At 47.2% G+C, this 23,349-nt stretch overlaps 1 protein-coding gene across 1 annotated transcript in view; it reads right to left on the reverse strand.

The window, feature by feature from the left end:
• Positions 1 to 2,509: 2,509 nt before the first annotated feature.
• Positions 2,510 to 23,349, reverse strand: part of LOC120860434 (complement C3) — a 29,396-nt gene continuing 8,556 nt past the window's right edge. Inside the window, exons 14-29 of the mRNA XM_040236236.1 lie at positions 22,892 to 23,050; positions 22,237 to 22,366; positions 20,782 to 20,853; positions 20,423 to 20,620; positions 17,865 to 17,976; positions 17,484 to 17,569; positions 13,927 to 14,069; positions 13,616 to 13,828; positions 11,151 to 11,214; positions 10,965 to 11,051; positions 10,046 to 10,249; positions 9,403 to 9,478; positions 8,987 to 9,146; positions 7,892 to 7,990; positions 4,429 to 4,585; positions 2,510 to 2,811 (exon numbers count right to left, since the gene is read on the reverse strand). Of these exons, the coding sequence (XP_040092170.1) occupies positions 2,525 to 2,811; positions 4,429 to 4,585; positions 7,892 to 7,990; positions 8,987 to 9,146; positions 9,403 to 9,478; positions 10,046 to 10,249; positions 10,965 to 11,051; positions 11,151 to 11,214; positions 13,616 to 13,828; positions 13,927 to 14,069; positions 17,484 to 17,569; positions 17,865 to 17,976; positions 20,423 to 20,620; positions 20,782 to 20,853; positions 22,237 to 22,366; positions 22,892 to 23,050 (2,247 nt within the window). The 3' untranslated portion in view covers positions 2,510 to 2,524. The remainder of the gene's footprint in view (positions 2,812 to 4,428; positions 4,586 to 7,891; positions 7,991 to 8,986; positions 9,147 to 9,402; positions 9,479 to 10,045; positions 10,250 to 10,964; positions 11,052 to 11,150; positions 11,215 to 13,615; positions 13,829 to 13,926; positions 14,070 to 17,483; positions 17,570 to 17,864; positions 17,977 to 20,422; positions 20,621 to 20,781; positions 20,854 to 22,236; positions 22,367 to 22,891; positions 23,051 to 23,349) is intronic.

A 23,349-nucleotide genomic window follows, 5' to 3' on the forward strand; every position in this document is an offset into this window, starting at 1 on the left:
ATTGAACCCAGGTCTCCCACACTGTCAGTTCAGTTCAGTCACTCGGTCGTGTCCGACTCTTTGCGACCCCATGATCGCAGCATGCCAGGCCTCCCTGTCCATCATCATCTCCCGGAGTTCACTCAAACTCACGTCCATCGAGTCTGTGATGCCATCTAGCCATGTCATCCTCTGTCGTCCCCTGCTCCTTCTGCCCCCAATCCCTCCCAGCATCAGAGTCTTTTCCAATGAGTCAACTCTTCTCATGAGGTGGCCAAAGGACTGGAGCTTCAGCTTTAGCATCATTCCTTCCAAAGAAATCCCAGGGTTGATCTCCTTCAGAATGGACTGGTTGGATCTCCTTGTAGTCCAAGGGACTCTCAAGAGTCTTCTCCAACACCACAGTTCAAAAGCATCAATTCTTCAGCACTCAGCCTTCTTCACAGTCCAACTCTCACACCCATACATGACCACAGGAAAAACCATAGCCTTGACTAGATGGACCTTAGTCGGCAAAGTAATGTCTCTGCTTTTGAATATACTATCTAGGTTGCTCATAACTTTTCTTCCAAGGAGTAAGCATCTTTTAATTTCATGGCTGCAATCACCATCTGCAGTGATTTTGGAGCCCCCCAAAATAAAGTCTGACACTGTTTCTACTGTTTCCCCATCTATTTCCCATGAAGTGATCGGACCAGATGCCATGATCTTCATTTTCTGAATGTTGAGCCTTAAGCCAACTTTTTCACTCTCTTCTTTCACTTTCATCAAGAGGCTTTTTAGCTCCTCTTCACTTTCTGCCATTAGGGTGGTGTCATCTGCATATCTGAGGTTATTGATATTTCTCCCAGCAATCTTGATTCCAGCTTGTGTTTCTTCCAGTCCAGCGTTTCTCATGATGTACTCTGCATAGCAGTTAAATAAGCAGAGTGACAATATACAGTCTTGGCATACTCCTTTTCCTATTTGCAACCAGTCCGTTGTTCCATGTCCAGTTCTAACTGTTGCTTCCTGACCTGTATACAGATTTCTCAAGAGGCAGGTCAGGTGGTCTGGTATTCCCATCTCTTTCAGAATTTTCCACAGTTTATTGTGATCCACACAGTCAAAGGCTTTGGCATAGTCAAGAAAGCAGAAATAGATGTTTTTCTGGAACTCTCTTGCTTTTTCCATGAGCCAACGGATGTTGGCAATTTGATCTCTGGTTCCTCTGCCTTTTCTAAAACCAGCTTGAACATCAGGGAGTTCATGGTTCACGTATTGCTGAAGCCTGGCTTGGAGAATTTTGAGCATTACTTTACTAGCATGTGAGATGAGTGCAACTGTGCGGTAGTTTGAGCATTCTTTTGCATTGCCTTTCTTTGGGATTGGAATGAAAACTGACCTTTTCCAGTCCTGTGGCCACTGCTGAGTTTTTCAAATTTGCTGGCATATTGAGTGCAGCACTTTCACAGCATCATCTTTCAGGATTTGAAACAGCTCAACTGGAATTCCATCACCTCCGCTAGCTTTGTTTGTAGTGATGCTTTCCAAGGCCCACTTGACTTCACATTCCAGGATGTCTGGCTCTAGATTAACGATCACATGATCATGATTATCTGGGTCGTGAAGATCTTTTTTGTACAGTTCTTCCATGTATTCTTGCCACCTCTTCTTAATATCTTCTGCTTCTGTTAGGTCCATACCATTTCTGTCCTTTTTCGAGCCCATCTTTACCCATTGTCTAGAACCCATCAGGGACTAGAATAACTAAAAACCTGGTCTAGAACTCACAATAAGATGTGGTAACACTGGGAGCCTGATGGAACTTAGAATGTGGTCTAGAAGTGGGAGACAGAGGATTGGATAATGGTGTGTGAGGTGTTAGTTGCTCAGTTGTATCCAACTCTTTGTGACCCCATGGACTGTAGCCCACCAGGCTCCTCTATCCATGGAATTCTCCAGGCAAGAATACTGGAGTGGGTTGCCATTCCCTTTTCCAGGGGATCTTCCCACCCAAGGATCGAACCCGGGTCTCCTGCATTTCAGGCAGATACGTTCATTGCTGAGCTACCAGGGAAGCCCCTCGGATAATGCTGTAGAGTCATTAAGAACCTGGTCTAGAACCCACTGATGAGACAGAGTAACACTGGGGGCTGGTGAAATGAACATCAGCTAGAACCCACCAGTGAGACGAATAAGATAGGGAACTGAGAACATGATCTAGAACCTACCAGAAGGACAGAGAAGCTTGGATAATGGGGTAGGGTCATTAATAATCTAATTTAGAATCCACCAGTGAGACAGAGTAACACTGGGGGCCTGGTGAAATGAACAGTATCTAGAACCCACCAGTGAGACAGAGTAAGATGGGGCACTGGGAACATGGTCTAGAACCCACAGTGGGAGAGAGAGGTTCACACCTGAACCTGGGCCCTGAGAACATGATCTAGACACCAAGAGGGAAAAGGAGGCTTGAAACACAGCTCAGGGCATCCAGAATGTAGTCTAGAATCCACAGATGGGTTTGCAACTAAAAAAAAAAAGATTCTTGACTTCATTCCAATCATCCTGGCTGATGGAAGAGAAGCAGTGCCTCTCTTAGTCTTGGTACTTTCTTCAGAAGACTAATGAGGCCAGAGGAGGTTGGGATGCAGATACCGGGGCGAAGTATGTGTGGACTACTTGCCTGCGTGGAGCCATAACCACCTCCATAGTATCTCTGCTCGTTGAGCCAGCGCACGACAGGAGGCACAGTGTCGTAGTCTTTGCGTGCCAGCAGAGCCAAGAGGGCGTAAGATGTGGCCTCCACATTGTAGAGTTTCTTGTTGGGTTCCTCCCAGCGGTTTTTTTCTGCAGGGAGAACCCCCCACCCCCAATGCTCACAACTCTGTCCATCCGGTGAACAGCTCAGAGAAAACTCAGGAGAAAAAGACTCATAGCCTAAACCACTTGGTGTTCAGGTGTCCTGGCCCACATTCTAGGTCCTCAGTCTGCTGGCTCCTGCCTCATTCTCTTCCCTCATCCACCTTCACTCCTCCATATGAGCTCTGAACTGCAGCCCCACTGTGGGACAATTCCTAAACTTGAAACACACATTCTTACCTCTGAGCCTTTGCATATTCGGTTCCCTTTACATAGAGTACCTATTCTCCATCTACTTTGTTAATTCTTACCCACCCTGCACAATTAGTGGGCACCCCAAGACTGAGTGGAGGTCCCTTTTCCTCCTGTCTCTCAAAGGATCCTGTGCTTCTCTGATCCCAGCACTCTGATACTCTACAGTAATCTATGAACTCATTTCTTTCTTCAATTGGAGTGTGAGGCCATAATGGCAAGGGCTGTGCTTTACTCACAGTGGTGTCCCGAGTGCCTAAGAAAGTTATGATGGCAGAGATTGTCACTGAGAACCAGGAGGAGGATGACCTCCTGTCCCTGGGCACACAGTTGGCCTACATTTCCCAGAAGCCTTTGCAGGTATATGGCCACATGACTAAGCTCTGGCCAATGGAATGTGCACAGCAGTGATTGGGCCTCTTCTATGTCTAGTCCCTTGCCCAATCTTCCTATTTCCTTTTCAGCCTGAAAGAGCAGGATTCTGAGGCCCCAGAATGGCAGAGCCATGAAAAGATAGAGACCTGGATCCCTGCATCACTGTATGGAGGAGAGCTGTCCACCAACAACATACTTTTGTTGTGTTAAACCACTTTGGTATTTATATGATACTTGAGATACCTTATTATCAGTGAGTACAAACATGATACAGTGTCATCACTGGAATCAATGATTAGCTGCCCACTATGTGCTAGGCACTGTGCTAAATTCCCTATGGTATTATTTTACTGAATCCTAATTACCCTTGAGATAATTATAATATTACAGTATTGTTGCTGTGAGTCACTAAGTGGTATCTGACTCTTTTATGACTCCATGAACCGGAGCCTGCCAGGCTCCTCCATACATGGGATTTCCCAGGCAAGAATACTGGAGTTGGTTGCCATTTCCTTCTCCAAGGGATCTTCCTGACCCAAGGATTGAACCCAAGAATCTCCTGGCAGGCAGATTCTTGACCACTGAGCCACTAGGGAAGCCCTAGGTATCATTTGAAGATGAGGAAACTAAGGTCCGGAGAAGTTAAGTGACTTGTACAAGGTCAGACAGTGAGAAAGTGGCAGAGCTGGATTTCAATTTAGATCTGTCTGATGTCCATGCTCATGGTCTTAATCACACCTCAATGCTGGATCACAGCAAGTGCTCAACACATGGCATTCAACATGGTTGAATGAATTATGCAGTGAGCCTTCTTGTGTGGTTTACAAGGAGAAATTATCACACCACAGAGCCATTCATCCCAGTTCAGCTTGGAGAGGTCCATCCCAGTGCAGCTTAAAGCCATGCACCCCAGCTCGAGAGGGCCACCCTCAGTCCCCAGCCATGGGTCCCTCCGTACTCCTCCAGGCTACCCCTCACCTTTGGCTGTATTCAGAAATTTGGTGAGGCGGTCATCCTTCAGCTTGCCCAACAAAGCCAGGGCATAGGCAGCAATGGCCACAGTATATGGTCTTCGCAGCTCTCTGTAGTGGTTTTCAAGGAAGTTTCCTGCCTTAGTGATGCTGGGGCCCAGGCTCTATGACAAAGAGGATTGGGTAATCTGGTCAGGGGAGCATTTCTGTTACAGACAACTGATGAAGATCACTTTCTGAGACCAGGTGGCTTTTGTCCTTGGGACCTGTTTGCCTTGGATCTATGTTTGAGGGTTTTCCATTGTGAGTTGCTTTGTTGCTGAGTACCTACTATGGGCTCTGTTTGTGGGGGGTGGGGTGGGGGTGGGGGTGGGTGGGTATGGTGTGTGTCTCTAAATACCAAGTGGTGTGCTGGTGAATATTTAACAACCAGCTCTCCAGTGGAGGCACAGGACTGGGTGGGGGGCCAGGGGTGTGGTACTAGTTGTTCATTCGGGCTTTTCTGTAAGATGTTATAGAAAATCCTGAACTTTTGCCAACCCAATAAATTGCCCATTACAATGCCATAAAAACTTCCACCAGGGTCAATTTCAAGTAACCACTGTGATGTCCTTGAACATAGAATGGGGAAAACATTCTCCCAACAGGCATTCATGAGCTAGTATGAGCCAGATTCAGCACTCCAAGGGAACACCTCTTATTCAGTCATTATCAGCTAGCTCTTACAATGTCCCATTCATATAGCTGCTCATTTAATCTCATAAAATGCTATGAGGCAGGCATTACTTTCATCATTATCCTACTGCACAGATTAAATACGGTGACACAGAAAGATGGGGACCAGGGGAAGACATGATTTGAATTGTTTGCTGATTACCATGGTGTCAATATTATCATCCCCAATTTCAACCCACCAATGTGGCATTGCTGACTGTAGATATGGCAAGAGAGGAACAGTGGAACAACATGATATAATATTTCCAATATAGAGATACAATAGACATAAATAACCCTGAGAATAATGATAAAAAGTAGCAAAATATTTAGGAAGTGATACATTTTAAGTTTATCACCTGTTTTCAGTGTTTAATCTTTGCACTGTGTGTTTATATGATTTAATTTTTAACAATGATTGTGTTCAGCAACCAGATTGCAAATTCCTAGAAATGTAACAACTGGCTTTCACAAGCTGGGTAGCATCCTATTGATTTAAACACCATCGGTCTGGCTCCACTGCCTATGCCATACTTTATTTTAATGTTGCTGTATTGTAGAAAATGTTGTGTTGTAGTAGAAACAACCCTTTTGACTGCCTTCCTACATCTATCCTCTGTTCTAAGAACACCTACTCCCTTTCATTCACATGGCCACAATGGAAGCAGCCATATTTGCCCACTGAGACCTACTTCCTGGTCTCAGCTGATTGGCTCAGGGATGATCACCTGACCCAGGATGAACCAATCAGAGACCTTCACTGGGAATCCAAAAGTTCTAGCCTTTGTCTGACTGTTTCCTCAAGGAAGACAGCCATGTTCTGCCAGGCAGATTGGGTGGCAGGCGAAGGTGAATTATAGGGCAAGAAAGGATTGGAAGACATGGGAGAACATAAAGAACATAGAATTCTGGCAGAGTCCTTGAAGCTACTTTCTTTCTTTTTCTTTTTTTTTTTAAGTTTTTTGACTGCAATGCATGGCAAGCAGGATCTTAGTTCCCCAACCAGGGATGAACCCATGCTCCCTGTAGTGGAAACAAGGAGTCTTAACCGCTGGACCACCAGATTCCTACTTTCATTTTTGAATTCTATAAATTCTTAGATCCCCAAAATAAATTTCCCATTTATTTTTGCACAATCTAGTCACACATATGACAACTAGGACACACATGTGGCCTCTGAGACAACTCAGAGAGTCCTAAAAAATGCAAAACCTATTATATCTATTTTACAAACACACACATAAGGCCTGACAAAGGGTACATGAGAGTCAAGATTTGAGGTCAATTTTGTCTGACCCCACAGTCCTGATGCTCTTTTCTACTATAATTTCTCTCAAATCTCCAAGATTGGAACCAGGAAAACCTGGTTTAAAGGTCACCAGCATTAATGGTAGCAGCCCCCTCCCCTCCATCTCTTTTCTGGGGTCCTGAGAAGGAAGAAGCAGCTGGCTGAAAGGGAGATCCTCAAGTCCCCCACTAGGGAAACTAAAAGTCAAACAACCCACTCTCAAAATCCCAGAGCAAAGCAGATGGAGTGATTACAGGCTCTCAGGAGCCTGTCTTTCTAAGCTTCTCTGCTTCAGAACCAAAACTAAAGGAATAAGGGACAGCAAAAAGCCAACATTATTAATTCTTTCCCTTCTGGGGTCATGCATGCTGAGTTATGACCGACTCTTTGTGACACTATGGGAGACGCGATGGACTGTATCCTGCCAGGCTCCTCTGTCCATGAGATTTTCCAGGCAAGAATATTGGACTGGGTTGCTATTTCCTACTGCAGAGGATCTTCCCAATCCAGGGATCAAACCCACATCTCTTGCGTTTCCTGTGCACTTCAGGTGGATTCTTACTACTGAGCCACTGGGTAATTCTTTGGGGTCATGGACATGGGTCCCTTTAAGAATCCCCTTAAAGATCTCCAGGAAGGATGTTCCATTTTTAGTTCTGTGTCTTCAATTTTCTTTAGGGAAGCCATAAGGATATGAAGGGCTTTCCTGGTGGCACAGATGGTAGGGAATCTGTCTGCAATGCAGGAAACCCGGTTTCGATCCCTGGGTCAGGAAGATCCCCTGGAGAAGGGAATGGCAACCCACTCCAGTATTCTTGCCTGGAGAAACCCATGGACAGAGGAGCCTGGCAGGCTATAGTTCATGCAGTCGCATAGAGTTGGACATGACTGAGTGACTAACACCCAGGAATATGAATGTAGGAGTCTTGTGGAAAGCAAGCTGAAGGGGCTTTTTGTTGGGTTTGGCTACAACTCTCTGAAAATGGTAAAGCAGGCAGAAAAGACCCAATCTTTGATTTCTCTGTGCCTCAGTTGTCTCTTCTGTAAACTGGGGGCAGTAAGAGTAGCCTATCTCTTGGGCTGTTACAAGGATTACAGGAATTAAACTTATGAGACTCTTGTTTTGTTGTTTAGTCGCTCAGTCGTGTCCAACTCTTTTGCAGTTCCATGGACTGTAGCCCGCCAGGCTTCTGTCCATGGACTTTCCCAGGCAAAAATACTGGAGTGGGTTTCCATTTCCTTCTTTAGGGGACCTTCCTGACCCAGGGTCAAACCCACGTCTCCTGCATTGCAGGCAGATTCTTCACCACTGAGCCACCCGGGATCGTAGTTAATTGCTGGATAAATGCTGGAAACTATTATGGCCACTGTGGTTAGTGCACTGGGAGCACTGGAAATGCCCTGAAAGCAACACCTCACCTCATGTGGGTGTGTTCTTGGTTGGGGAGGGGAGGGTGGGGACACTTACGTTGACCTGTGCGTCGCAAATGTCTTTAGCCTCGTGCAGCGCGATGAGAACAAAGGCTGTAAGGGACACATCTTTCTCCCTGGCGTCCTTGAAGCCACCCTAGAGGAGAAGCATGGAAGCAAAGACAGGGTCACCAATGTCTTCACATGTCAACCTACGCCCCCTGTAGGCTCAGTGGATCAAGGCAGGGCCGGGTCTCTCCCCAGCCCTCTCCAGAAGGGCCAGGGTCTTCTCTCCAGAAGGGCCAGGCTCTTTAGTATTTATTCATTCATCCTGCAAATGTTGCCGGTGCTGTGGATGAGATGTTGGATGAAGACCAGATTCTAGCCCCAGCCCTCGCAGTCTGCTAGGGGAGACAGATGGGAACCAACCAGCTCATCAACAGATATATAATTAGAAAGTGATGAGTGCTGTGCAGAAGTGGATGTGGCATTGAGAATGGACTATGGGAGTGTGACTCAGTCGTGGAAAAGTGTCCCTGAGGGATGATAGCTGGAACCACAATCTGAGCAGAGAGAAGTCAACTCTCAAAGAGGGTGGGGCTTAGCATGCCAGGCAGGAAGAACAGCATGTACAAAGGAGATCAAGGTTCCTAGTAGTACAGATGGAGTGAGGAGAGAAGTGGGTAAGGCCACGAGGCTGGAAGCCTGAAAGGTCAGGCTTACGCATCAGTTCTCCAACTTAAGTAGACCTGGTGGGGGTGGAGAGGTGTTAAAACTCGGATTCCTAGATGTTGCCCCTAAAGCTTCTGATTCAGTGCACCTGGAGTCCAGCCTGAGAATTTCTGACATTCTGCATTTCTAAAAGCTTGCAGGTAATTTTGCTGATGTTGCATTCCTGGGGATCACACTCAGGACCATAGCTCTAAGGAGTTCTATGTTTAAGAGCAACAGGAAGCCAGGGGGTTTCATTTTGCCCTGGATCCTGCAGGTCTCTGATCTTGGCAAGGGAGGAGAGACACTCTCAGCTCCCTTATTTCCCTGTCCCCGCACGCAGTGAATTGGGCAGTGGATGGATGATGGAGTCTTTCTCCAGTCCATCCTGTGATGCTCTGATGCCCTCTCCCCTGGCCTGCCCCGAATCTCTGCCTCTTACAATCATTTCTTGGTGTATCACGGGCCCATCCTCCTGGAAGATTCCATCAGGCTTCTGCTTCTCCAGGATCAGCCATTTGACTGTCTCACAGAGGTCCTTGGAGTCTATGGCGATGAGGTTGGTGGACAGTGCAAAGACCTTGACCACGTAGGCTGTCAGCCTGGGGGTGGGTCCAGAGCGTGAGCCAATTGGCTCTGGGATCCGGAGACTGGCATCCCAGCCAACCAATGAGCAGAGTGGGGCCGGACCTGGCCTGGTTCCTTCAAGCTAGTAACCCAGCATGGTATGCTGATCATTCAGCAGGCTGGTACCTTAACTCTGGGTGGAGACCTACCTAGACTACCCCAGGGTGAGATCCAGGGCCTGCTCAGAGATGTGAAAGGCTGAGGATGTGAAAGCTGATCCTGGAGACTCACCAAGTGCTGGGGGGCCGATTCTGGAAGGCCGCGTAGGCTGAGCTTTTTTGTCTGAAAGCCAGCTGCTGGGTGTACCCTGCAGGGAAGAGAGACGTGTCACCAGAGGCTGAGTGAAGGGGTGGCTGGTGGGTGTAGGCCCTCCAGGGAGGGAAGGGGCTTAGAGAGAAGATAAAGATTCTGTGAAGGGTGGGACAGCGGTCAAGAGAGGAAAGAGGGGCTCTGGGTAGGGGGCGAGTGTGTGCGAGGACGAAGAGCTAAAGAGGGACTCAGAAGGTGGGAAGATCAGAGAGAGGGGGAAGGAATTCTTGGAGGAGAGGGGATTCAGAGAGAAGAGGTTTTCAAAATGGGTTCTCAGGGGCAAGGGGGCCTCAGCGAGAGACGGAGCTCAGAGAGGGGTTCAGAGAGGGACGAGGGGACAGTCTCAGAGGAGGGGCGGGACCCCGAGATTGGCCGGGTCTCAGGAGTGGAGGGGGCACAGAGATGAAGCCGGCTCAGTGGGGCTGGGCTCAGGGGAGGAGCAAGGACAGAGGGGCGGGTCTCAGGGATGAAGTGGGCTCAGAGGGGCGGGCTCAGGGGTGGAGCAGGCTCAGAGGGGCGGGGTTCAGGGGTGGAGCAGGCTCAGAGGGATCGGTAGGACGTGCACCCTTTCTGATGAGCTCCAGGGCCTCCTGGCGCTTATCCAAGCCGAACTTCTCCCACTGCTCGGTGCTGTCCAGGTAGTGCACGGCGATGACCGTGGGCGTCATACCAATCATGTTCTGCTCCCCACAGCCCGAGGGGGTTTGGATAAGGTGCTTCAGCCGCTCTCCGTCGATGGCGTCCTCCGCCATTTCGGCCACCGGAGTCCCTACAACCCGGCAGGGGGATGGCACTCAAGTCCACGGCTGTTTCCAGACTTTTCAGGCTCTGACCAGCTAGGGCCAAAGGGGTCAGGGACAGCTAGCGGCATGTGAGTGATGGAGATGCTTCATGGCTGAACGGCTGGAGGGGGTGCATTTGGGGGGGGGGGGGGGGGGGGGGTGGGCTTCACAGGGGAACTCTGGGCCCCGGCTCCTCTGGTTCCACCGGCGGTGATAACAGTCATGAATACTTTTATCAGGCTTCACGCTATTCCCCAGGCTCTGTTCTAGAATACCATACTATTTCATTTAATCCTCTCAACAACCCTTAGATATCAATACTATTATTTGCTCCTATCACAGATGAGGAAACCAAGGGTCTCCTTCCCAAACTTCACAGCTGTCAAGGTGCAAGGTGCCTTTGTAGCTCCGTCTTGCCCCAGTTCTCCATCCGAGACAATTAGATCCGGAATTTCCGCTCTTGAACTATATTGCTCATGTAAACCTCTTTATCAGCAAAAGCTGTTTGCTGAACTAAGTACCGCCTGGAGCCTTCTATGAAGTGGTTTGAGGAGGGGTTCTAGCTGAAGAGGAGGCAGGAGACCAGTGGTTAAATATCCCTGGGGTGAGAGCAGATGGAACTGGGCTCCCGACTCTCGGGTCATGACTCCCCTCCCAACACTGTTCTGGGTCTCCTGGGGTTGGGGTCCAAGGGCATCTCACCTTGCAGAAGGATCTTGGTCTCTGACTCGGTGTCTGGGACTTGATCACTAAGATCTGCAGCCGGGACTTCCTCTCGCTGCACCCCATCTGCCAGGTGAATGGGAGACACCAATGGCACCAGCTCCCTCCCACCCCATCCTCATCACCACCACCCAGGCCTCACTCCCTCTCCCTTGGCTGACTCACCTTGACCAGATGTTCTCGATTCAGTGTGCAAATGGCCAGTTTTGTTGAGTCTTATTCCTTCTGGCTGGATGGTGTTAGGGGCAGGGGAACTTGCATGAACAAGACAGACAGTCGGTCATATTCTGAGGATTACTGTAGCATAAGGCATGAGGGCCTCCACCTGAGATCTTAGCTGTGTGACTGGAGGCCAGTTACTTAACCTCTCTGTGCCTCATCTTCCTTCTTTATAAGGAGGTAGTATAAACATCTACCTCATGCCTATTGTTGTGCAAGTTCATAATAAAATTATAAATTAACAAAGAAGTAACAAGACCTTTAGAAATCTTTCTGTGTGCCTAGATGAATGCTCTCCTGTGGTTAATTCATTTAATCTTCACAACAACCCACTGGAGTGGGTACCGCTTTTATCACTCCCATTTTACAGATGGGGGAGGGACTTCCTCATGGTCCAGTGGTTAATAATCTGCCTTGCAGTGCAGGGTACATGGGTTTGATCCCTGGTAAAGGAGCTAAGATCCCACATACCATGGGGCAACCAAGCCCCCGTGCTGCAACTACTGAGCCCATATGCCACAACTAGAGAAGAAGGTCCCTGGGCCACAACTAAGCCAAATAAATAAACATTAAAGATGGGGGAACTGGAGAACAGACAGGTAAAGTAACTTGCCCAAGGTCACAAAGCAAGTAGAACAGAATTTGGGTTTGAACGTAATAGTCTGGCTCCAGAGTCTGTTTTTAAAACAATGCCTCTTAATGGGCTAAATAAAATAAAAATTTTAAAACAAATAATTTAAAAGTAAAAGAAAAATTTTGAGCTAGTAAACAAGAATAAATAATACAGGAAAGAGAAAAAATAGATGAAAGAATGTACATAACTACTTAACACAGTGCCTAGCAGACAGCAAGTGCTCAATTAAAATAGGGACATCTTAATTAGAGTCAAAGGTCCAACACAAGCTCTCACGTGTATATGCACCTAAGCCTCCCTGGAGGACAGTGGGTGCTTTTGCCTTCACAGAACCCATTCTCCTTTTGCCTGGAGTGATTGCCATCTTTTCCTTTGCAGACTGAGTTCCTGCCTATGTTGTATTCATCAGTATGTAACATCCAGCTCTCTAGGAAGAAAAGCTCTTGATTAGTAGTGCTGCCAATTTCCTTGGTGTAAATATCTCCACCATGATGGATTTCAAGCTACCACCATGAGTGAGTACAGACTTGGGAAGTGGTAGACATACTGGATCTAGGGAGCTGGGTATCACAGGCTCCAGCACACTACTGGTTTCTTCCCACCAGTGCCTGTGTTGAGTCATATTGAAATTCACAGCAAGAGGGAAAATGTGTGCATCTATCTATACACACTTTCATGTAATTTTTAAAATATATTGTTTTAATGATTAGATTTATTCCAGAACATTAAAGTAGTTGAAAAAATATGTTTGCTTCTATTAAAGCCAGGAAAGAAAAATTATAATAAGTTATGATTTGGGTATAAATAAAACATTTCAATGTGAAATCTTACTGTCAGTTTTGATACATTTGGTTTTGAATGTTTCAATATTTTTTCAACTACTGTAATGTTTTTTGGGAAAAAATAACCAATAAAAAATATACACAGGCCCAACTCAGGTTTCTTTTGCTTTAGACGTCAACAGACATAGTTTGATACCATCAAATTTGTCTCTAAAATTTTTATATTTTGTATATTGCAGGGGTTTTGGAACGAATTTTGATTTCTTAAAATATTGCATTAAAATAATTTTGATCTTGTTTATGATCTTATGTTTTGCTTTAAAGTATTCATAAAAGATGCTAAAATTCTTTCATTTTGGTTGATGATTTTGTCTGACTGTTAGTGCATATTTCTCGTTTTCTGGGTTGAGTTTTTTTTTCCCACGGGTCTTCTTTTTTGTTGTCTGTCAATGTATATTTTAAGGATAAGAATCATAGGTAAAAAAGAAGTGTCCTAGTTCTTGCAATTGTACATTATTCTTTTGCAATATTTGCTCTGTGAAATATATTTTCTCAAGATTTTAAAATTTTATTTATTTATTTGGCTGTGCTGTGTAGCTTATGATATCTTAGTTCCATGACCAGGGGTCAAATCCAGGGCCACAGCAGTGAAAATACTGAGTCCTAATCACCAGACCACCAAGGAACTGTCCCCAAGATTTTTAAAGTCAGAAGAAAACCCCTGTGCTAAAATGTTACAAGATGTCATATTTGATATTAAAATATATTTTAATGAAAAAATATTATTGATCTCTAAGTTTTGGGGCGTCTGTGAAAAATTCTGTGCCCAAGAATAATGCCTCACTTGCCTCACCCTAATCCTGGCCCTCCTTCCAAACTTCCAGAACTCCTGAATCTCCTATGGTGTGCCTGGGTCTCCAAGTTGGGTTGACAACACAGGGAGAACTGGAGCCTCTCCTGAAGGACAAGGGACAGCAGGTACCCCAAGGACTCACCACGACCTTCAGGGTCTTCTTGACACCATCACTGATGAAATGGTTGTAGACGGCAGCCTTGACCTCCACCTCATGGAGGCCGACCTTCAGGGGCACAATGACGTAAGGCACTGCCACCGAGGACCTGGCTGGGACCATGATAGTCTGCTGATGGCGCTTCTTGGCGGTGGCCAGGCTACAGAAGGCTGGATTGTAGAGCAATTCCACCCTCACCTGCCAGGGAGAGAGAGTATGGGGTCAGGAGAACATGCCACAGACTGGCTCCCTCAAGTCCCCGCTCCATCCATGTCTCTGTTGCACCAGGGATGCACCTTGAGATTTTCCGCCTCCTGGTAGTTGTAGAGGACCGCTCGGATCTCCACTTGCTCATTGTGCACCACCGAGTAGGGGAGACGCAGGTCGATAAAGAAATCCTGCATCACAGTGACCTCATAGGGGTCAGCCACACAGATCCCTGCCCGGAGTGGAAACAGAACGCAGAGTGTCAGGAGTGGGGTCAGGGGACTGGGCAGGGTGGACTGGGTCCAAGTCCTTGCCCCTACCAATGTCTCAGTGCTTACACTTGACCACGGGAGCTATCCCAAGGTCTTTGCAGAAGCCCGTAGACAATATGGGGGCTTTCCTGGTGGCTCAGATAGTAAAGAATCTGCCTGTGTCACAGGAGACCTGGGTTCGCTCTCTGGGTCAGGAAGATTCCCCTGGAGAAGGGAATGGCAACCCACTCCAGGATTCTTGCCTGGGAAATCCTGTGGACAGAGGAGCCTGGCGGGCTCCAGTCCACGGGGTCTCAGTTGGACATGACCGAGCCACTAAGCACACACAGATAGATGGAGCATAGTGGCGGGGGCGGGGGGTTGGGGAGGTTTCATCCTTGGTCAAGGAACTAAGATCCTGCAAGTCGCATGGTGTGGACAAAAAGAAAATCTCTTAAAAAGAAATGACTAAGCCAGAAACTGACACAACACTGTGAATCAACCATAATTCAATTTTTTTAAAAAGGGACTTCCCTGGTGGTCCAGTGGCTGAGACTCTGGGTTTCCAATGCAGGGGGCCCAGGTTTGATCCCTGGTCAAGGAACTAGATCTCACATGACACAGCTAAAAGGCAGTGCAGTCAAATAAATAAATAAAAAGAAATATCTTTTAAAAAAGAATTGACTTCTGATACCTGATTTGTGTCATTTAAGGAGGCATCTATACATCTCCAAAAGGCACTTACTCTTTGACCCCTAAAATATGCTCAACTCCAATAATAAAAATAATAGTTCACACTCATTGAACATGTACAATGTGTCCGGTACTATTATAACTATTATAAAATCCCAACACTTTGCGTAGTTACTCTTTTGGTTGTGCCCATTTTATGGATGAGCATCAAGAGGCTGAGTAACTTGATTAAGGCCACACAGCTGCCCAGAGAAAGATGTGGGATTTGGACTCAGGGACTTGGGCTTGGGCAGCGCCCCGCTTTTAACGATACTCTCTCTTTATGCCGTAAGAGCTCTTAAGTCTAAAAATTTCAAGTTCTATTGGTTGCATGCATGCTAAGTTGCTTCAGTCATGTCTGACTCTTTGCAACACTCTGGACTGTAGCCCACCAGCCTCCTCTATCCATGGAATTCTCCAGGCAAGAATACTGGAGTGGGTTGCCATTTCCTTCTCCAGGAGATATTCCCAACCGAGGATCAAACCCAGGTCTCCTGCATTGCAGGAAGATTCTTTACTGACTGAGCCTTAAGGGGAGCCTAAATGTCTTATACATACTGCTATATTTTAAATGGAAGACAAATAAGGACCTCCTGTCTAGCACAGGGAACTCTCTATTCAATGTTATGTGGCAGTCTGGATGGGAGGGGAGCTTGGGGGAGAATGGATAGATGGATATGTATGGCTGAGTCTCTTCACTGCCCACCTGAAACTGTCACAACACTGTTCATCGGCTGTACTTCAATATAAAATTAAAAAGTTAACAAAAAATAAAAGATACTGAATGTCTAACAAACTCTGAGGTAAAGCTCCTTTACCAGATTGCAAATAGTCCAGGGAACATGCTTAAGGGGCAAGGGTCTAACAGTAGTTTTTAACATTTTTTTTTTCAAGCTGCAGGAACATTTTTTAGGTAAAGGAAACCTCAGACAGAACCTTGGTATACAGAAATGTACAACAGGCAAATATGAAGATGCCCTGATTTGAAACAGGGATGGGGACCCCAAACTAGAACTGTGCTGAGTGGCTTTGGAGTCCCAGGCAGAAGGAAAACTATGTGCCTTGCGTATATGATTTCATCTGCCATCATCACCTGGTCAAGAGAAATTGTCAGAAAATCACAATTCCTTCCATGAAAAGCAAGACAAGCAAAGAAGCAGATTTTAAAAGTCTTGAAACCAGGAAAGTAAAATGACACTGAAGTATAATTTATGATAAATTATAACTAAATAAACTTATACTAGAGTAACTGGGTGTGGTATAAATGAAATACACTTAATGCTGTGAGTTTTAATACATCTTTTTTTTTTTTAGTGTTTTTAATAGTTTTTCAACTACTTTAATGCTCTGGGGGAAAAAATAACCTTTAAAATGGACAGAAAATATGTATATGAAACACATCTTTCCTTTGGCCTCAAGCTCCAACAGGGCTCAACATGGTGCTGGTCTTTATTTAAAATCTAGGTATTTTGACATCATGGATTTTTTTTTTTTGGCATTCATTTTGATTTCTAAGAAAACTATTGCATGAAAATACAATTTATCTTGATGACTGAGTTTTTTGGCACCCACTTAATTTTGCATTCAAAGTCAGTGCCTCATTTTCCTTGCCCCACTCCCAGACCAGCTCTAAACTATTTATACTTGACTAGGGTTTGTCAGGGTCTCACACGCAGCCCTTGGTGGCAGTGGCAGGGGGAGGGTATGCATACCCCTTTTTGTTGTGTTTCACAGCCTACTCACTGATGTTTTAATCACTCACTTCATCCCGCTTCCTCTTTTATTTTAATTGCTTTACTCACTATCCTGGCAACATCACCCCTACCAAGTTCTTGTTGCAAATTATTCTATATGATATTATAGAATAATATATCACATAGCAAATAATTCTATATGATACGGTGAATATATGTCTTTATGCACGTGTGTGCTCAATTGCTCAGTCGTGTCCAAATCTTTACGACCCCGTGGACTGTAGCCCATCCATGAAATTTTCCAGGCAAGAATACTGGTGTGAGTTTCCATTTCTTACTCGAGAGGATCTTCCTGATCCAGGGATTGAACCTGCCTTTCTTGCATCTCCTGCTTTGGCAGGCAGATTCTTTACCACTGCGCCACCTGGGAAGCCTGTGTGTTTTTGTACCTTTGTCCAAACCCACAAAAACATTAAGACACCGAGAGTGAGCCCTAATGTCAGCTGCTGCTGCTGCTGCTGAGTCGCATCAGTTGTGTCCGAATCTGTGCGACCCCATGCACTGTAGCCTACCAGGCTCCTCCGTCCATGGGATTCTCCAGGCAAAAGTACTGCAGTGGATTGTCATTGCTTCTCCGTAATGTCAGCTAAGAACTAGCAAAGATAATAATGTGTCCATCAATTGTTACAATGTTGATGGTGAGGGAGGCTGTGTATGTGGTCTGGAAAATGGTACATAGGAAGTCTCTGCACCAGCCTCTCAATTTTGCTCTGAACTAAAACTGCACTAAAAATAAAGTCTATTTACCAAGTCATGATGTCACTCACATTCTGCACTCTAATCCCTCTCTAGTAACCAGGGCAAAGTGTCAGCCACCAGGAAACAAAACATCTGTCAGAACGGAATGAGAAAATGCTCAGGGGATCTGGGGTCCCAGCCTCCAAGGACCGGACCACCATCCTCTCTCACCTTTCTTGTCCGACAAGCTCACAGCCAGAATCTCCCAAGTGGTGATGGAGTCTTTCAAAAACACGTTCATGAGCTTCGTGGAGATTCTGGTCCAGGGAGAAATGGGGCGGGGGGAGCGGTGTTGGGGATTAGGAGAAGACATCTAGCAGGGTACAGGAGGAGACCAGGTAGGGAGGGGCCACAAGGGACAGGGTTGGAAGGGGGCTGGAGGTGGGTACATTTAGGTAGCCCCAACTCGATTTTTCTAGGCTGGGTTGTGTGATTCCACCATGATTCCACACAAGAAGGGGGTCTGAGGTTCATGTAAATGCAGTGTCCAATCTAGGGTGATCATAGAAGCTGGCCTGGGGATAGGGTGAAGGGTGGCCATCCCAGCCTTACCCATTTTTGTCTGCTTGTTTAAAGTCCTCAATGATGGTCCACAACCAGCTCTCGGGGAATTGGCTTCGGGAAATGATGTCCTCTTCTGGGATTATTTCATCCTCCAGGTCACCTGTGGGTGGGGGTGGGGGGTTAAAACAGACTGAATCCCCCCCTCCTGCTCCCTCCACTGTCCCTTTTAGATATTTATCTTTATAATCCCCTAGAGGGATTCCTAGCATGGACACACCCAAGGTCACATGATCACTTCCAGGGATCCTAGGCACATTTGGCCCTAGAGTCTCCTTTCTCCATAAAAAAATATTACAAGTCATATTTTACAGCCATGTTGGTATAAAGGTGAAAATAAGCCACACTGCATTGAGTTGATTTGTTTTTTCCCCTTCTTTGATTTTCAAGGGAATGAAAACATTTGCATGAATGAGCCTCTAAAAGCATCATTGGCCCATGCCTGCTGTGTTATGGTAACCATGTGATGGTTAAGTCTATCCTGAAAACAATGGGGCTAGCTGAGAGATTCCCTGGACTTGATGGAGATTGCCAAAGAGACAGTGGCTTTTAAAAGTCATCTTGACCCCATCAGCAAGTACACAAAGCTGGGCTAGAATAGAGTTAAATTCTGGCTGAGCTTTCTTCAAAAAAGGATGAAGAGATTTTAATTTGGTTTTGGGGCTTCCCTGGTGGTTCAGATTGTAAAGAGTCTGCCTGTCAATGCAGGAGTTTCAGGTTCGATCCCTGGGTCGGGAAGATCCCCTGGAGGAGGAAATGGCTACCCACTCCAGTATTCTTGCCGGGAAATCCCATAGACAGAGGAACCTGATGGGCTACAGCCACGGAGTCACAAAGAGTCAGACTCTTAGTGATTAACACTTTCACTTTTCTGCCTAACCACAAAGTAGGTGGAATTCCATAGATACTTAAATCCACCCATAAAAGTGAAGAAAGTGAAAGTCACTCAATCATGTCCGACTCTTTGCGACCCCATGGACTATACAGTCCATGGAATTCTCCAGGCCAGAATACTGGAGTGGGTAGCCCTTCCCTTCTCCAAGGGATCTTCCCAATCCCGGGATCCAACCCAGGTCTCCAGCATTGTAGGCAGATTCTTTACCAGCTGAGCCACAAGGGAAGCCCAATACTCTGGAATAATCTATCAAAATGCCTTTGGGATACTAACTCTTAATCAACCTTCTGTATCGTCCCCAGTTGGCTAAAGAAATGACACAATGCTGGGTGGGTGGGGGAAGTCATCCATGTGTGTGTAAATCATATACACATTGTCTACATTTCTTCTTTGCGAAAGAAAAGTCTTGGGTCACTGGAGCAGAGAGTAGCATGCCTAGTCATTATAATTTGCAGAGAGACTGAAGGTTGATTTCTGTGCTCATGTATGTTGGGAATCATTATGTTTTTGGTGGGGTAGAGGGTTGAAGGGGTTGCTGGTTTTCCAGCTAAAGGAATTCAGAAATATTTGACTTTGGCAATGGCTGCTTTTGAGAGGTGTCTGCAGATAATTCAGTTTCAACAAAGCCCATTCTGGCACAGAAGTCCTCTAATTAAGACATATTAAAAGATGTTTTTAAAAAACAAAAAGAAAAGGAGAGGGACTTCCCTGGTGGTCCAGTGGTGAAGGTCCTGAAGTTCCACTGCAGGGGGCACAGGTTCAATCCCTGATCAGGGAACTAAGATTCTGCATGCCACATGGTATAACCAAAAATTTAAAAAATTGAATAATGGTGGGATCAGGCCATACCGGGCTCCTCTGTCTCTCAACAGATGGCGGTGGAGACTCTTGTCAGTCCTGTAAAGGCCACTTTGTGGTGAGATCACTCTGATTTTGCTTAAAGTGGGCTTCTAAGAGAAGCCCTGGGTTTGCTTAAGATTGATGTGGCCTGAGATGTAGAATTTTGAGTGTGTTCATGTCCTATCCAGAACCGAATGAATGAATGATTGAACATTGACTGGGCAAAGGTTGAGCAGGTCTCTTAAGAAGGCAACATGAATTAGTTTTCTTTGGTAAAGGCAAGCTTATAACCCATCTCATGTCTTCCTACTGACAACTAGTGTGACCAGCTCTATCTTCTAGAACGTTCCCTCAGACCATGTGAGTCCTGGGCCCTGGTAAAGCCAAACTTCAGAGTGTCTGGGGCCGGGGACAGCCTAATCCACCCAGGCAGGAAATTTCCTTGCCCTCAGGAGAGGAGTCTTCTCCACTAGACTAAGTCCTTCTTCCCTCAGACAGGCACTTTCTTCCACCTACAACAGGCCCGCATCCCCCTCAGACAGGACGTCCTTCCCTCTCAGACAGGGATCTCCTTCCCCCACTGGAGATCTCCTCCTCCCTCAGACAGGCACGTCTGCCTCCCTCTCCGGACAGGCCTCCTCCCCACCTCGGGCTCGCTGGATAGCGACCTCTTCTTCCTTCAGACAGGCACCTGCTCCCCCTAGGACTGGACTCCCCGCTCCTTGAACGGATTGGCTCTACGCCTCTCGCCCTTGAACGGATTGGCTCCTCCTCCCACCTCGGACAGGCCCGCCCTCCCCGCCAAGGGACTCACTCCTGGCCAGCTCCAGGGCGCCATCGCGGCTGTGCTGCTGCCGCAGCTGAGCGATGTACTCGCAGCAGTCCAGGAAGGCCTTGACGCACGCGTCGCCCTGCAGGATGAACTGGGCCCGGCGCTGGCACGGGAACTTCATGGGGTTGTCCCGCATGCCGTCTTCGCAGCACTTGCGCAGATCGCTGCTGTACTGACCCACTATGGGAACACAGAGTCCCCCCCACGTCCCGCCTCAGCTGCGGCCTCGAAGCAGCGGGCACTCAGGACACAGCCCAGGGAGAACTTCCCCACGGTCAGACCCTCCCCTTCCCTCTCTAGCTGGGATCCAGAATGGGTGGGAACCAGCAGAGGGCGCACACCTTTATCCATCCTCTTCTCCATGAGCTGCACCGAGCGGCGTCGGCGGGCGGCTGGTTTCGGGCACTGCAGATCTAAAGGCAGGTGGAAGGGGAACCAGATGGGTTAGGCACTTACTATGTTTCTGCTTTATTGACTATGCCAAAGCCTTTGACTGTGTGGATCACAATAAACTGTGGAAAATTCTGAAAGAGATCGGAATACCAGACTACCTGACCTGCCTGTTAAGAAACCAGTATGCAGGTCAGGAAGCAACAGTTAGAACTGGACATGGAACAACAGACTGGTTCCAAATAGGAAAAGGAGTACGTCAAGGCTATATACTGTCACCCTGCTTATTTAACTTCTATGCAGAGTACATCATGAGAAATGCTGGGCTGGAGGAAGCACAAGCTGGAATCAAGATTGCTGGGAGAAATATCAATAACCTCAGATATGCAAATGACACCACCCTTATGGCAGAAAATGAAGAGGAACTAAAAAGCCTCTTGATGAAAGTGAAAGAGGAGGGTGAAAAAGTTGGCTTAAAGCTCAACATTCAGAAAACCAAGATCATGGCATCTGGTCCCATCACTTCATGGGAAATAGATGGGGAAACAGTGGAAACAGTATCAGACTTTATTTTTTTGGGCTCCAAAATCACTGCAGATGGTGCTTGCAGCCATGAAATTAAAAGACGCTTACTCCTTGGAAGGAAAGTTATGACCAACATAGATAGCATATTGAAAAGCAGAGACATTACTTTGCCAACAAAGGTCCGTCTAGTCAAGGCTATGGTTTTTCCAGTGGTCATGTATGGATGCGAGAGTTGGACTCTGAAGAAAGCTGAGTGCTGAAGAATTGATGCTTTTGAACTGTGGTGTTGGAGAAGACTCTTGAGAGTCCCTTGGACTGCAAGGAGATCCAACCAGTCCATTCTAAAGGAGATCAGTCCTGGGTGTTCATTGGAAGGACTGATGCTGAGGCTGAAACTCCAATACTTTGGCCACCTCATTCGAACAGTTGACTCATTGGAAAAGAGCCAGATGCTGAGAAGGATTGGGGGCAGGAAGAGAAGGGGATGACAGACGATGAGATGGCTGGATGGCATCACCAACTCAATGGACATGGGTTTAGGTAAACTCCGGGAGTTGGTGGTGGACAGGGAGGCCTGGCATGCTGCAATTCATGGGGTTGCAAAGAGTCAGACACGAGTGAACGACTGAACTGACTGATTGACTGATGTGTCCTTGGTTTCCTCCCTACTGCCACCTCTCCCCACCCCCACCCCCGCCATGATGTTGGAGTGTTATTGCAGCCCATCCCGAGGCTCAGAAAGAAGTGATTTGAGAGATAGTGGTGGAGGTGGGACTTCAACACCCCAACCTGCACCCCAGAGCCCCGCCCTTAGCCTGCTCTCAGTATCTGGGGGATGGAGGCCCTGCTCTCCCCTGTCCTGCCTCTCCCTGCATCCTCACCTGCCCTCTGTTGGGTCTCCAGGCCCTGGCTGGTCTTGAGGGTGAGTCCTGCATCCGTGAAGACGCCAGCATAGTCTCTTCCACTGCCGGGGGTGCAGCCAATGTCTGCTTTCTCCACCACGTCCCAGATCTGTGGGGTGGAGTGGAGGCCGAGGGTCAGAAGTGCCACCACCCTCTGGCCAACTTGTCCATCCAGCCCCACCCTACCCATCCTTATCCTGCTCCACAAGCTGGCAGGCCACAATGGACGATCCAGAGTTGCACCATCTTCAACGTGGACCTTTGTCCACCCACATTCTCATCCTCAGCTTGACTTCCACCCATCCCCGTGTCTACATCCATTCAGACCTCTATGCTCAGCCCATCTGCTCCTCTCCAGCACCATTCCCAGGTGGCTCAGCGGTAAAGAATCTGCCTGCCAGTGCAGGAGACACAGGTCCCATCCCTGGGTGGGGAAGGTCCCCTGGAGAAGGAAATGGCAACCCACTCCAGTATTCTTGCCTGGGAAATGCCATGGACAGAGAAGCCTGGTGGGCTACAGTCCATGGTGTTGAAAAAGAGGTGGACAGGACTGAGTGACAGAACGACAACAAGCATCATTCCCACCTCAACCCAATGCCATCTCTGAACCAACCTCAGCGACTCTGGGGCATACCTTACTCTGGGTCAATTTGTTCTTCTTATTCAGCACAAACACGCCCTTGTCCACGGCCACCAGCCCCACTCGGGACCCATGATTAGCCTCGATCTTCAGGGTTATCGGTTTCCCCGGTCGATGGTGTTTCTCTTCCTTCCCACCACTTTTCACCACCAGCTATGGGAGGGGGAGCAGGTTGGAGGGGGAAGTCAGCCCTGTAAGACCCTAAGAAGCCCAAGACAGAGGAGGTCTTGAGCTGGACTGAAAGAGGAGGGGAAGAAGCAAGCCAAACTGGCATCAGGCAGAAAAGAGAGAAAACCAGGAGCAAGGCAGACACTGAGTGCAAGCCTCCATTTACGAAATAAATGTCATAGGGATCAAATACACAGTGTGAAGAAGATAGTCAATAACCACATAGGATCTTTGTATAGTGACACGTGGTTACTAACAGGACTCATCATGGAGAGCATTTTGAA

This window comes from Oryx dammah, unplaced genomic scaffold, assembly GCF_014754425.2.
Source record: "Oryx dammah isolate SB20612 unplaced genomic scaffold, SCBI_Odam_1.1 HiC_scaffold_11074, whole genome shotgun sequence".
NCBI classification, from domain to species: domain Eukaryota; kingdom Metazoa; phylum Chordata; class Mammalia; order Artiodactyla; family Bovidae; genus Oryx; species Oryx dammah.